The sequence below is a fragment of the Podarcis muralis genome, chromosome 9, assembly GCF_964188315.1.
Source record: "Podarcis muralis chromosome 9, rPodMur119.hap1.1, whole genome shotgun sequence".
Lineage (NCBI taxonomy): Eukaryota > Metazoa > Chordata > Lepidosauria > Squamata > Lacertidae > Podarcis > Podarcis muralis.
Window position 1 is genome coordinate 54,188,156 of NC_135663.1, and position 12,558 is coordinate 54,200,713.

Genomic DNA, 12,558 nt, shown 5'->3' on the forward strand with positions numbered 1-12,558 from the left:
GAGCCGCGTTCTGATCAGTCCGCAACAACCCATCTCAGCTTTCCCTCCACACAGACTGGCTGCAGGGCTGGGGCCAGTCCGTGAAACGACAGTATCATAAATAAACTAGCAAGTCAGGACGACCACAATTGCGCCTCCATCAACTTACATGGCGAGCGTGAACCCAAGTCTAGGCAGCTGACCGACCCACCGTCCCTGGGACTGTGTGAAGAGGGGAAACTTCTGTTCGTTCATGAAATTGGGACCATTTGGGAAGAAGGGGAAATAAAGTCACACCCCCCCCGTCGTGCAAATGTCCCCCTCCCACCCCCAGCCTCCACCATATGGTCAAGCTCTCTCCATCGCCAATACACACACACACACACAGAGAGAGAGAGAGAGAGAGAGAGAGAGGCACGCACGCAATTCTCCGCCCCCGTCCCAAATGAAGCCCGAAAGCCAGGGCTGACCCCCCCTTCCCGCCCCCCGCCAGCGTAAGAGGCGGGCAGAGGAGATCAGGCGCCCAACAAACCAGGGAGGCTCTTATTATGAAGAAGCGCGGGGGGGGGGCTTCATTTCCTGACAGCTATTTACTTGAAGCAAATGATTAGTTTGGGCAGGATGGTCTCTAGCATTGAATCAATTACAGGACTCTGTTTCTGAGGCCATCAGAGAAAGGGAAATAGCAGCAGGGAGACTGGGACCTTACTTGGGGGCAAAAACAAAAACAAAGTTTTCGTTCTCCTCGTACTATTTTTTATGGATTATTAACACAAGAAGGTAAGGGAAGGGATTTCTTCCTTCTCTCTCTCTCTCTTTCTCTTTTTTTCCTTCGGGACGTTTTCGAGGTCGGATTCTAGCAAACCGAGAGCTCGGTGTGTCCGGGTGGGATAAGAAAGCGCCTTTGGGGACACAGGCGCGCGGTGGGAGGGAGACTTTGCCACGCGATTCTATGTGCGCAGAAGTAAAGTAACCGAGCCCCCTCCCCGTCGATCAAGTAGGGATCTGAATCCCAAGAGAACAGCCTTCTCCTGAAACAACGGGGAGCTGCAGGAAAGTTTTTGGATTTGATGGCAGCTTGTCGCAAAGAGAGGGGGGCGGTGGTGGAAACGGAGCTTTCGCCTCCTGCCAAGGTGAGACGCTCTCTTTCTTCCTGGCGCGGAGCGAGAAAGAGGCAGCGCTCTGGAGCAGAGGGGAAGATGGAGAGGTGGGGATTCTCCGAGGATCGGGTCTGGGGATGAGCTGGATGGGATGTTGGGGGAAGATACAGGAGTGGACAGAGAAACACCTCAATTCGGAGTCAAGCTCCAATTCGGATTCCTGCCCGTAAGGCAAGTGTCCCCAGCCAGTCGCCAAGGGATCTCCGCGATCGGGTGTTGCTCTCCAGGGAGCTGTGAACTCGGGTCTGAAGGGAGGCTGCGGCGCTGGCGGAAAGGAAAAAAAGCTCTGCCTGCTTCTTGGCAGCGTTAATGACAACCAGATTCGGCGGAGCGCGCAGGGGCCACCGCGCCGCATTCCTGCAGCTGGGCTGGGAGGAGGGACTGGGGAAGGGGGGCAGCAGCAGAAGGGGGGCTCCTGGAGGGGAGGGGAAAGAGGGGCGCGAGTGTGTGTGTGTGTGTGTGCGCGCGCGCGCCTGCCCCAAACTGGAGTGAAGCCCCTTTTGAGTGTATGCGCGTTTAAACAGCGGGGATAATCTGCAGATGAATCACGGAGCAGGAAGAGGACTGGGGAGCTAGCCATGCAGCCTTGGCTTCTCCGTCCTGCCTGGGCTCAGCAGATGCAGGGAGGTCGGGGGACAGCTTAGAGCCTGTTGCGGAAGGTAAGAGGCAAGAAATCGCGGCAGTCCTAAAATCCAGGTCTCTCTCATTCTCTCTCCCTCTCTCCTTTCTTTCCAATAACTACTAGAACTCTTCGTTCATTGCCCTTTCCTTTCCCCTCTAAACCGAAGTCAGTCCGAATCTGGTGATCCCAGTCTACCAGACACAGAGGGAGATTCCCCCCCGTCCCTGTTTATCTGCCCTCTTTATTCGAATAGCGCCCAGTGGCACTCTAAACGTGGCCAGAATATCCTTTCCAAAGCAGATACCTTCGCCCTTTGGGGTGACTGGCTGCCGCTACACCCCCTCCCTGCCCTCCCCATCGCGTCCCTAAAGACGCGCATTTACTTCGACCCATCCTAGCCTTGCGCGCAAGCTGGACCCGAGAACCAGGCGAGGAAGAGGGAACTTTTGGTTCGGGGATTGCAGACGCTGCTTATGGAAAACCCGACGGGGCTGTTTGTCTGGCGCTGCCAACGCTGCAAGGCGAGCCGAGTCGCCTTGGAAAAAAAGTTCTAGGGCGGGCGCACCAGGAAATGGCTCTCTCCTCGCTCGCTTGCTCAACGTTTTCTTTGGACCGGGATCGTCCATCCAGCAGCTCGTGGGCGATCCAAAGAACACGGCCGGCCGGGACAACCCGCTGGAGAGGACAGAAACGGATCTGGGACCGGGCGGAGGTGGGGAAGGGGGAGCGCACAACCCCCAAAGCGGGAGTTTATTCTGGATTAGCCTCCACAAACACACTCCTGCGGAGAGGTTTTTTTCTTCCTTGCTTGCTTTGAGAGGAAAAAAAGTCCCTGAAGTCCTTTGCAACTCCGCTTCAGACCGCTTTGGCTCCGAAAGGGCCACAGAACTGGGATGTATCTCTCTTTGGAGCCTAAGAATTTGTCTTCTCCATTTGTCTCCATTTGTCTTCTCCATTTCTATGGACATTTCACCCTCCCCCCAAAAGGTGAAGCGACTTGGAGCACCTTGATTTTGTTATCGAAGCGGACGACCCCGACGCTCTCTTTTTGCCTCGTTTCTTGGACCTGGAGTTCCACTTGCATCACCTTTTCCGCGGCACTTTGTTCCGAGGTGAGACACCATTTGTGAAATCTGGAGTTTCCCGGAAAAGGCAACCAAAGCTCAGCACCCGCGCGCCCTTCTGCCAGCTCCCCCTATTTCCCCCATCACAGCCCCGTCTAACTGGAATCGCTTCCATAGACCACCGTTGATTCGAGGGGCTTTTATACTGATTATTATTATTATTTTGCTTCCTGATGCTTTGACCGAGGGGACTTTTGGCAGACGCGGGTCTATTCTTGCCTTCCGATCCTAAAGGGCTGCGTCACAAGGATTAACTAATTTTCCTCTACTGAAAGGGTGCCATCGCAATACCCACATAAATCAACTCTGAAACACCGCTCGGCTGAAACACCCTGGAATCTACTTCACACAAAGAATCCGGAGCAGGAGCCGGAAGTCCCTTTCATCTTCGACAGTCACTACGACCCGGATCTCCCCGAAACCTGGAGGGATCCTTTTCACTAGGTGATCTGATAGCAAATCCTCCCAGAAGACCATAACCCCTCTCGGCCAAGAACTCACGGGAGGCGGGCACAGAATAATAGGCTCCCCTTTCGCTCCCCCCCCTCCCAAATTTTTGTTTCTTGAATTTGGTCCAGACAATCCTATTGTTTTCTCGCAGGGAAGGAGTAAAAGCGTAAGGAAGATCTTCTCTTAGTCTAAGCTTTTCTCTCTCTGCTCTCTTTCCTCATTCACTCTTCTTTTTTAAACGAGAGCCCCCGTGTGAAGTACTGGTCTCTGCGAGGAAACGGATCCTCGAGCCAGTTAAGCCGCAGCGCTGCTTTCTTCTAAGGCGCCTTCCTTCAATGGACTTTCGAGGCCAGCGACTCCGGCTTAACAAGGTGTGTGGACAGAGACCCACCAAGTCCTGGCGGGCATTAAACGGGCAGGCTGTGAAAAGCGTGTGGACGTAAGCGGTCTCCAAGCTAAACAATGAGATAATGTCGAGGCGTCTCTTTACAATGCGCAGTTGTTTTGGATTGGAAGCTAGCTCGCGCCGCTTATTCTGGAAAGGATCCCTTAAGTCGAGTCAGGCTGGCTGATGCCTGACTTTTTTCCTTTGCTCCATGGGTCTATCGAATAAGGGTGAGGTCCGAGGGCCCATTCACACGTGCATGGTCATCATCTGATCACACGCGTTGGTGACTCGCAGTTGAACGTGTGAACAGACCGGAACTGCAAAGCATGGCTTTTGAAGCGGCATGTCTTTATGGTCTGTAATGTCTCATTCACACATGCAGGTCTGTCTTCTGTAAGCGGACGCAGGCCAGCTTCCAGATGTTGTTATTCAGCCATCATCTCAAAATCTAGGCCTCATGCTAAGACACTGAAACGCGGGTCAGAGTGCATAACAAGGAGATGAGGGAGCAGGATTTTTTGAGGTGCATTGAGGTGGTTAGAATGTCGCTTCATAAGTTACGTTTTGCCCTAGAAATCTTATTGCTAACACGTGAAAAGCGCGCCTGGTAGCAAAGCGAAGTTCTTGCGCGCTGCCCGATATTCGGGATTCGAACCCGCGCCTGAGTTTCCTTCCCTCTTGCCCAGAAGGCCACAATGGCTCTCGAATCTATGTCTCAATATTGCCACTTTTAAAAACACGGGGAAAGGAAAGAGGTATCTGTTATGTGCTGGCTTTAGGAAGGGGGGGGGGGTGACTTTTAAAATACGTGGGACCCCTCAGGAGAAGAAGGGAGAGAGGGCGGGGCGGAGGAATCTAGGAAGACTCCAGCTTGCAAACTTCAATTTGTTTTGCTTTCCCAGGCAAGGCCTTGGTGATTCCTATACGGATGGAAAACAGCGGTCTCCAAATCGCTGACTGGGGCTGGCGAGAAGTCATGCATGTGGTTTGCTGCTCGGCTACAGAATCACATTCTCCCTCCCTCCTCTAAAACCGTCGAGTCCTCAGGCCGACCCCCCCCCCGCGCCCCCCGCCAAGACTTCTCGCGATAAAGTTGAGCAAGGGTGGGAGGGAAGACAACTAGCGAGGAGTCACGTACCCCTGATCTTGACACGCGACGTGCCCTGCAAGGGGTTGGACTAGATGACCCGGGCTCCCTTCCACCGTTACAATTCTATAATTCCGTGATCTGCCAAGAAGAGCACGGGGTGGTGAACTCATTAATTACCGATAAATAGCCAAGTCCATGATCAGTACCACACCAGGGGTTGGGGATGGGGGGAGGCGGGGGATATGAAAGAGAGAAGAAGAAAGTTTAGAATTTAAGACCAGGCACTAAAAACGCTGGACACGTGTGTGTGTGTTTGTGTGTGTGGAGAGAGAGAGAGAAGTAGTGGAGCAATCGCTCAGATTTCTTGAATGCTGCTGTGTTGACTGTGTGATGTGGCGGGGTGGGTCGGCTTGGACCGTGCCAGATCTTCTGATTTCCCAAGGGAAGAGGCAGCAGTAAATTATAGCCGCGAGGTCAGATTGGTCCTCTGCGCCGTTTTGCAACAACTCACAACGGCAGCAGTTAGGCGTTGAGGTTGGCGGTGCTCTGCTGCCCCCTAGCGATTGTTTTGGCGAATTGCGAGCGCCTTATGCCAGAGAGTGAGGGGGATGGAGACCCCATTCATCGCTAGTAGTGAATCTGCTTTTGAGCGCTCTCCCTTCCTCCCATTAGGGAACTTCCTGCGGGGACGCATGACGGACTGAATGGAAAGCCCTCTTGCTTACAAGATATGTGGGGACCCTCAGCTGCTGCTATTCTAACTACCGGGCTTTTTCTGGCCACACTGCAAATAGTACCCTACAATGAGCGAAGCCTTAAGATCCATTCATTCACCAAATAGTTGAACAGGATTTAAATTTGGAGGGTCCTGCGTTCGTTGCTGCTCTTGGTTTCAGAGAAACTTGATCTTATAGCCAGGAGTTTGGAACAGATGGCTCTTCCAGTGCTCTAATTCAACATTTATACTGTACATTATTATAATTTGTTATCCCTCTCTCTAATTTTGAACTCATTGTCCCTGAAATGAAGTTGAAATGGAGTCTCTGAAAAGCAAGTGGGAGTTGTTTGTGTGCTCGGGGGAGCTTGAATTGTTTGTAGAAGTACAAAAAAAAACAACCTTTAAAAACCACAAAGTGGACAAAGAATACCTCTGAACATGTGCAGAGTAGATTTCTTTCAACATTGGAGTGGTCACAGGTCCACAAACAGTCCCAGGTTTTCAGAGCAGGGAATGTGGCGTCTCAACCCAGACATCTTCTGCCCCTAAAAATAAATCCGATTTACTACATCTTATAGATTCCACTTACTCTGGTTGAAACAAATTTTGACCCTAGAGAAGTCAATGTGGGCACTGTTATTTTTGCATAAAGGGAGAACAACAAGAGCAATAAATCCTACTTCAAGCGGTTTCTAGCGCAGTGGTGAATTCCTATGATGTATTTTTTCAACGGAGTTGATTGTTGTTGTTGTTGTTGTTTAGTCGTTTAGTCGTGTCCGACTCTTTGTGACTCCATGGACCAGAGCACGCCAGGCACTCCTGTCTTCCACTGCCTCCAGCAGTTTGGTCAAACTCGTGCTGGTAACCTCGAAAACACTATCCAACCATCTCGTCCTCTGTCGCCCCCTTCTCCTTGTGCCCTCCATCTTTCCCAGCATCAGTGTCTTCTCCAACAGAGTTGATATCTGCAAGTCAATTTTGATAGTGTGTGGATATGTGATTCTGGTTTTGTGAGTGGACCATTCTAAAGACTTGGTGGGTCAGACTGTAGAAGAAGTTCTGAAAGATCTCAAATGTGGTTCTCCAATGAGCTGGACAGAATGGTTGGGGGCAAGAGAGTCTAAGTGAATCATAAACATATTCTCACGACCATTTCTTCCATGTTGAGTATAAGCAGATGTTTTTGAATTGTTCTGCATGTTCTAATCATCCTGCCTGTGCCTGCTCCAAGTCATTTCCAGGGGAACATCCCAAATCTTTCTGGTTAAACTTTTTTTTGGGGTGGGGATATTTTCCAGGTTGTGTGGCCAGATTCCGAAGTCAACTCGTGTGAATTTAGCTAGTCAAAACAATTGCTGTGACAACCTGCCTGACATTCTGTGAACGAACTAGCCTGAATGAGGAAAACCTTTTAAGAGGTGGTTGTGTGAATTTATCATCAGACTCTGAACCCTGTGATTTTCAGTTTGCAGAATCTGACGGAAATCAATATTTTGCCACTTAAAAAATACAATTCCACCATGAGTGACTGACACATGCATGCAAGTGGACTGAAGATAATGCAGGAGAAGTTTGAACCCAGTTTCGATAGCCTGGAGTTCACTTTTCAAGCATTCTGAACAGAACTTCATTTATAGATAATAAAAACCACTCCATTGAGAAGTAATGTTGAAGTCCCACTTCTCCTGCTAGATCTGTTGTGGCTCCTTGAGTACAGACCTCATGGCTTGACCTTGTGACTTTCCCTTGACCCTAATAAAGGCATCATGTTACTGCTACTACCTCTGAGATCAGTAAGGCATGGTGAATATTAAGCTGGTGTCTAGAAATAATGATTTTTAAAGGCATTGAGACTCCAAGTGAATAGCTCAGTTGGTTAGAGCGTGGTGTTGAAAACTTCCCTATACAGGGCTGCCTTCAGATGTCTTCTAAAAGTTGTATCATTACTTATCTCCTTGACATCTGATGGGAGGGTGTTCCACAGGGCGGGTGCCACTACCGAGAAGGCCCTCTGCCTGGTTCCCTGTAACTTTGCTTCTAGCAGTGAGGGAACCGCCAGAAGGCCCTCAGAGCTGGACCTCAGTGTCTGGGCTGAACGATGGGGGTGGAGATGCTCCTTCAGGAATACTGGGCCAAGGCCATTTAGGGCTTTAAAGGTCAGTACCAACACTTTGAATTGTGCTCAGAAACGTACATGGTAGTAGTATTTTTACATTGGTAGGGAAACAAAGGAGCAGCTCACACATGCATATTCATCACTCATGGACTGCTGCTCAAGCACGGGCATAGCTGCCCCCCCATCAAGCAAATAAATAAAAATAACTAACTGAGCAATTGCATTGAAGATAACTCGGTTCTGCCTCACCCCAGCATAAAGCCTGTCCCCCTAAAATAAATCATGGCCATGCCCATGGCTTCACATAGCAATTTGCATGTGCCAATGACCCACCACAGATTAGGCACAGCAGACAGCATCTTTCTGTCACAGGTTATCTGAAATTTAAAACCCTTCCCTTTAGCAGGTGAACAAGACTTCTCACTACACAGGTTGATATTTCACTCCAGCCAGTGACGCTTATCCACAAATAGGAGACCACACTTAGAGCGAGTAGATTACATGGTAGCTTGTCGCTCCAGAATGCCAACCCTTTTGGGGTGCTGATCCAGCAGGCTCCCCATATTCTGGCTCAATCAATAGTTTGCTGCTTTTCTGTGTTACAATGATAACAGCAATACAGGACTCCAAATGCATACATGTTTAGTTAGAGATTTTTTTAAAAGGTGGCGGAACCCTCCACCACATTAAGTTTCAATTTGGGCCAATACGAAGCTCACTGGTATTTTCAAACTAGGCCAAGCATAGGTAAAGAGACCCCTGATTATTAGGTCCAGTCGCGGACAACTGTGGGGTTGCGGTGCTTATCTTTCTTTACTGGCCGAGGGATCTGGAGTACAGCTTCCAGTTCATGTAGCCAGCATGACTAAGCCACTTCTGGCAAACCAGAGCAGCGCACGGAAATGCCATTTACCTTCCCGCTGGAGTGGTACCTATTTATCTACTTGTACTAGGTGCTTTCGAACTGCTAGGTTGGCAGGAGCAGGGACCGAGCAAAGGGAGCTCACCCCATCGCGGGGATTCGAACCGTTGACCTTCTGATCAGCAAGCCCTAGGTTCAGTGGTTTAACCCACAGTGCCACCCTACGCCAAGCATACTTTACCACAAATGGGAGGCTAGCACTCATTAGTAAACCTGTAACATAAATGGCCCCGGGTCACATGTGCATCACTCAATGTATTTGATGCAAGGTTGCAGCAAGGTGGTGTTCCTTCCATGGGAGCAGCAAACTAGGGAGGCATTAGGAAAAGACCCTTCTCTTCTTTCTTCTCCTCTGCTCTTTCAGCATTTCCTTGGCTGGGAAGCAGTCCAGGAAATGAAATACTTGCAGCGGGTAATGGGCCAAAAGGGGGACGTGATATCCATCAAACCAAGGAGGAATCGACATTTTTTGGAAAGCAATCTTGGATACAGCCCTTGGACAGAGAATTTGATCCTGTAACTCATTCAGGTTTTACGCCTGTGAATTCATCATCTTTAAAACGGATCTAGGAAGCCAACTTTTTTATTGCCTGCTCCTCTCTCCCCTGGAGTCACTGAAAGCTGCAGAATCCCCTGCTATTCCTTGCACTGGGAATTTCTGCTTTCGGTAGAACTCTGCTAGGAAAAAAGCCAGCAGCCGTGAAAAGTTGCAGGTGGCCCCATGAACATGTTTCAATGAAGCTTGCAAAATATAAAGCTTTCTTCAGAATGCGTTTCTTTTTATTGGGCTTCCTCGATGCTTTCTTGGAAAAGTGCAACATCTCTTTGGGGAGACTATAGGCTGATTAGCATCTGATGACCCACAAGGAGGTTTTCAATCCTTGCAAATGTTGGACAACCTTGCGATTATGTAACTGGTTCCTTACCTGGTTCTAATAATGGTTGGGCAGTTTCTAGGACTATGGGGTCATGGCATTTAGCAAAAGCTGAGCAGAAATACATATTTTTTCCCCATTTTAAAATCAAGGTTTTCCAGCAGATGTTATTTAGGTAATCTGGATTCACTCCAAAATTGATCTGTCGCCTCTGAGGCTAAAGTTTGCATCAGTCAAAAGTAATAGAACGTTGCTGTATCAGCGTGAATCAACAGTGCCGCCAACTGGCCTGTTGGAGCAATGCAGCCAATTTATACCACAGGAGCGTCATAGCAGGGGGAGGAGGAAAGATGGGTGTTCCATTCGCTCTTGTAAAGCTAAGCTGGTCCCCTGACTTCTGTTTATCCATCATTCACACTTTAACATGCCATTGCTTGAGAGCGGTGGACAGAATTTTGTGAACTGGCTATTTTATGGCAATGCAGTGAAAGACTGTACTTTAGAAGCAAACACCTAAGAACTTGTGCAGCCCACTCCTATGCATGGTTACTTACAGGTAAGCCCCATTCTGCTCAATGTGGCTTCCTCCCAAGCACATTTGCGTAAACTTTTGCAGCGGTAGGCAGCAATTTTATGCACATTTTCGCTGGGAAATACCACGACACAAACAGTTTACTTGTATTTTGTATTTTTTAATAAACATTAATACAATTGAGCTGTTAGTTTGCTTCCCTTCTGAGGAACTGCAGAATGGATGGCTTGGTGTTGTTTATTTTAATGCCCACTTACTAGTGTTTTGGAGGGACACGGGTGGCGCTGTGGGTTAAACCACAGAGCCTATGACTTGCTGATCGGAAGGTTGGCAGTTCGAATCCCCACAAAGGGGTGAGCTCCCGTTGCTCGGTCCCTGCTCCTGCCAACCTAGCAGTTTGAAAGCACGTCAAAAGTGCAAGTAGATAAATAGGTACCGCTCTGGTGGGAAGGTAAACGGCGTTTCTGTGCGCTGCTCTGGTTCGCCAGAAGCGGCTTAGTCATGCTGGCCACATGACCCGGAAGCTGTATGCTGGCTCCCTCGGCCAATAAAGCGAGATGAGCGCCGCAACCCCAGAGTCGGCCACGACTGGACCTAATGGTCAGGGGTCCCTTTAAATTTACTAGTGTTTTTGGTCTTAACTTTTCTAACAAAGAAGGGAGTAGCTCAAATTTCCATTTTCTCTACAAACCAACATGCCAACATCTTTTCTCTCTCTGCCCCCCCCCTGTATTTTCCAATTTGATGATCACCAAAATCAGGAACTTGTGGAGCAGCTCTCTACCCTGCCTCAAGCTGAATCGGAGCAAACAACAACCTGGGGAAACCCAGAATTTGCTCCAGTTGAGTGCTAGAGAGTGCATTTACACTGAGAAACCTCCAGGTCAAAAACAAAGCAAAACTTATCGGACACAGAGCTTTAAATGTGAAACTATGTCAGTAAAGAACAGGGCAAAAGTGTGGATAAGCCCTGAATCCTGATGTGATTTATTTTAAACATGAACATTTTATCATACAATGTTTCTAAGCACACTGATTTGGAGTATTTTTCACTGAACTCAGGGCATTTTCTTTCTCTGTAAATAGATGGGAGTTGGTTGCAAGAATAGACAGCAGAGGCAGCTTGAAGCACGAGAGGTTAGCTAATCAGAGAAGATTATGGGATTATTTTTTTTAAAAAAGAAGATGTATGTGCTGTGGATTCTTTATCTAGGAAAAATACAAGCTAGAACTGTGATTTAAAAAAAAAGAGGAGGGGAGAAGAAGGCTGGAAGGGAAGACGACTTTGATGTCCAAGAGCCTCTTATCAGAGGGAGGCACTTCACATAAACACATGGCCATTATTGCTAATTGAAAAACCAAGGCAGATGACTTGTTTCTGCAGGAATGCCATCTGCTGAATTTCTGGAGTTGTTGTGCATGTTCTGGTCATCTGTCAGTCCTGGTGGGGGGATGTTCATCCCTCTACTTACAGAAGGGCAGCCAGATCGAGATTTCAGTGGTCAGTAAATCACTCCTTTGGTTTTTCCTTGGTATTGGTTTAACGCTCCTCCCTGAGATGCTGTTGCATTCCCAATGCATGTCACAAATAAAGTCTGTACAGTGGTACCTCGGGTTACATACACTTCAGGTTACAGACTCTGCTTCTGGCACTCTTTGACTGGAGGGTGCGTACAAAATGTGCAATGGATGAGGGGAACTGATGCTCTTGTCTCAATACTGAATTAGTTTACAATACAGTGGTACCTCGGGTTACAGACACTTCAGGTTACAGACGCTTCAGGTTACAGACTCCGCTAACCCAGAAATATTACCTCAGGTTAAGAACTGTGCTTCAGGATGAGAACAGAAATCGTGCTCCGGCAGTGCGGCAGCAGCAGGAGGCCCCATTAGCTAAAGTGGTGCTTCAGGTTAAGAACAATTTCAGGTTAGAACAGACCTCCGGAACGAATTAAGTTCTTAACCAGAGGTACCACTGTACTTAGGAACATAGGGGGCTACCTTATACAGAGCCAGACAACTGGCCCATCTAGCACAATATTGTCAACTCTGACTGACAGAGGTTCTCCAAGGTTTCAGACAGGAGCTTTCCCTGCCCCTATCTGGAAATGTCAGGGATTAAGCATGCAAGGCCAATGCTGTACCATGGAGCTCTGGTTCTGCCCCAAAGAAGTACCTTATTCATAGAAGGGTTCTTGAGTATCATCTAGTCCAACCCTCTGCAATGCAGGAATATGCACCTGTCCCATGTGGGGATCAAGCCTGCAACCTTGGTGTTACCAGCACCATGCTCTAACCAGCTGAGCTACCCAGGCTCTAAGCCGATGGTACCCAGTATTCTCAGGTGGTCTCACATCCCAGTGCTAACCAGGCCTGACCCTGCTTAGCTTCCGAGATCAGATGGGATGAGGTGTGCAGTATGGCTGAAAGCTATTCATTTTCTATCATATATGCAAAAGGAGTTTTGGTTGAAGCTGCTTAAAGCTAATTCCCTTATTCTACAGATGGCGACAAATAATAGTTTAGTAGGGATGGATAAGAATGCGACTGGCAGTCCTATGGATGGTGTTTTGGGAGCACCT

At 48.6% G+C, this 12,558-nt stretch overlaps 1 protein-coding gene across 6 annotated transcripts in view; it reads left to right on the plus strand.

Annotated features, from left to right (window-relative positions):
* The first annotated feature begins 568 nt into the window (after positions 1 to 568).
* PDGFRA (platelet derived growth factor receptor alpha) overlaps positions 569 to 12,558 on the plus strand; it is a 54,470-nt gene continuing 42,480 nt past the window's right edge. Inside the window, exon 1 of one of the 6 annotated variants that reach the window (XM_028744377.2) lies at positions 569 to 759. Coding sequence is in view for 2 of the 6 variants with exons in the window: in XM_028744372.2 (XP_028600205.2) it covers positions 1,050 to 1,112 (63 nt within the window). In the remaining 4 variants the exon portion in view is untranslated. Of the gene's footprint in view, positions 760 to 971; positions 1,113 to 1,163; positions 1,187 to 1,611; positions 1,799 to 2,776; positions 3,330 to 3,378; positions 3,707 to 12,558 lie in introns of those variants that run through there. The other 5 variants (XM_028744372.2, XM_028744379.2, XM_028744376.2 and 2 more) reach the window with 5 other exon arrangements.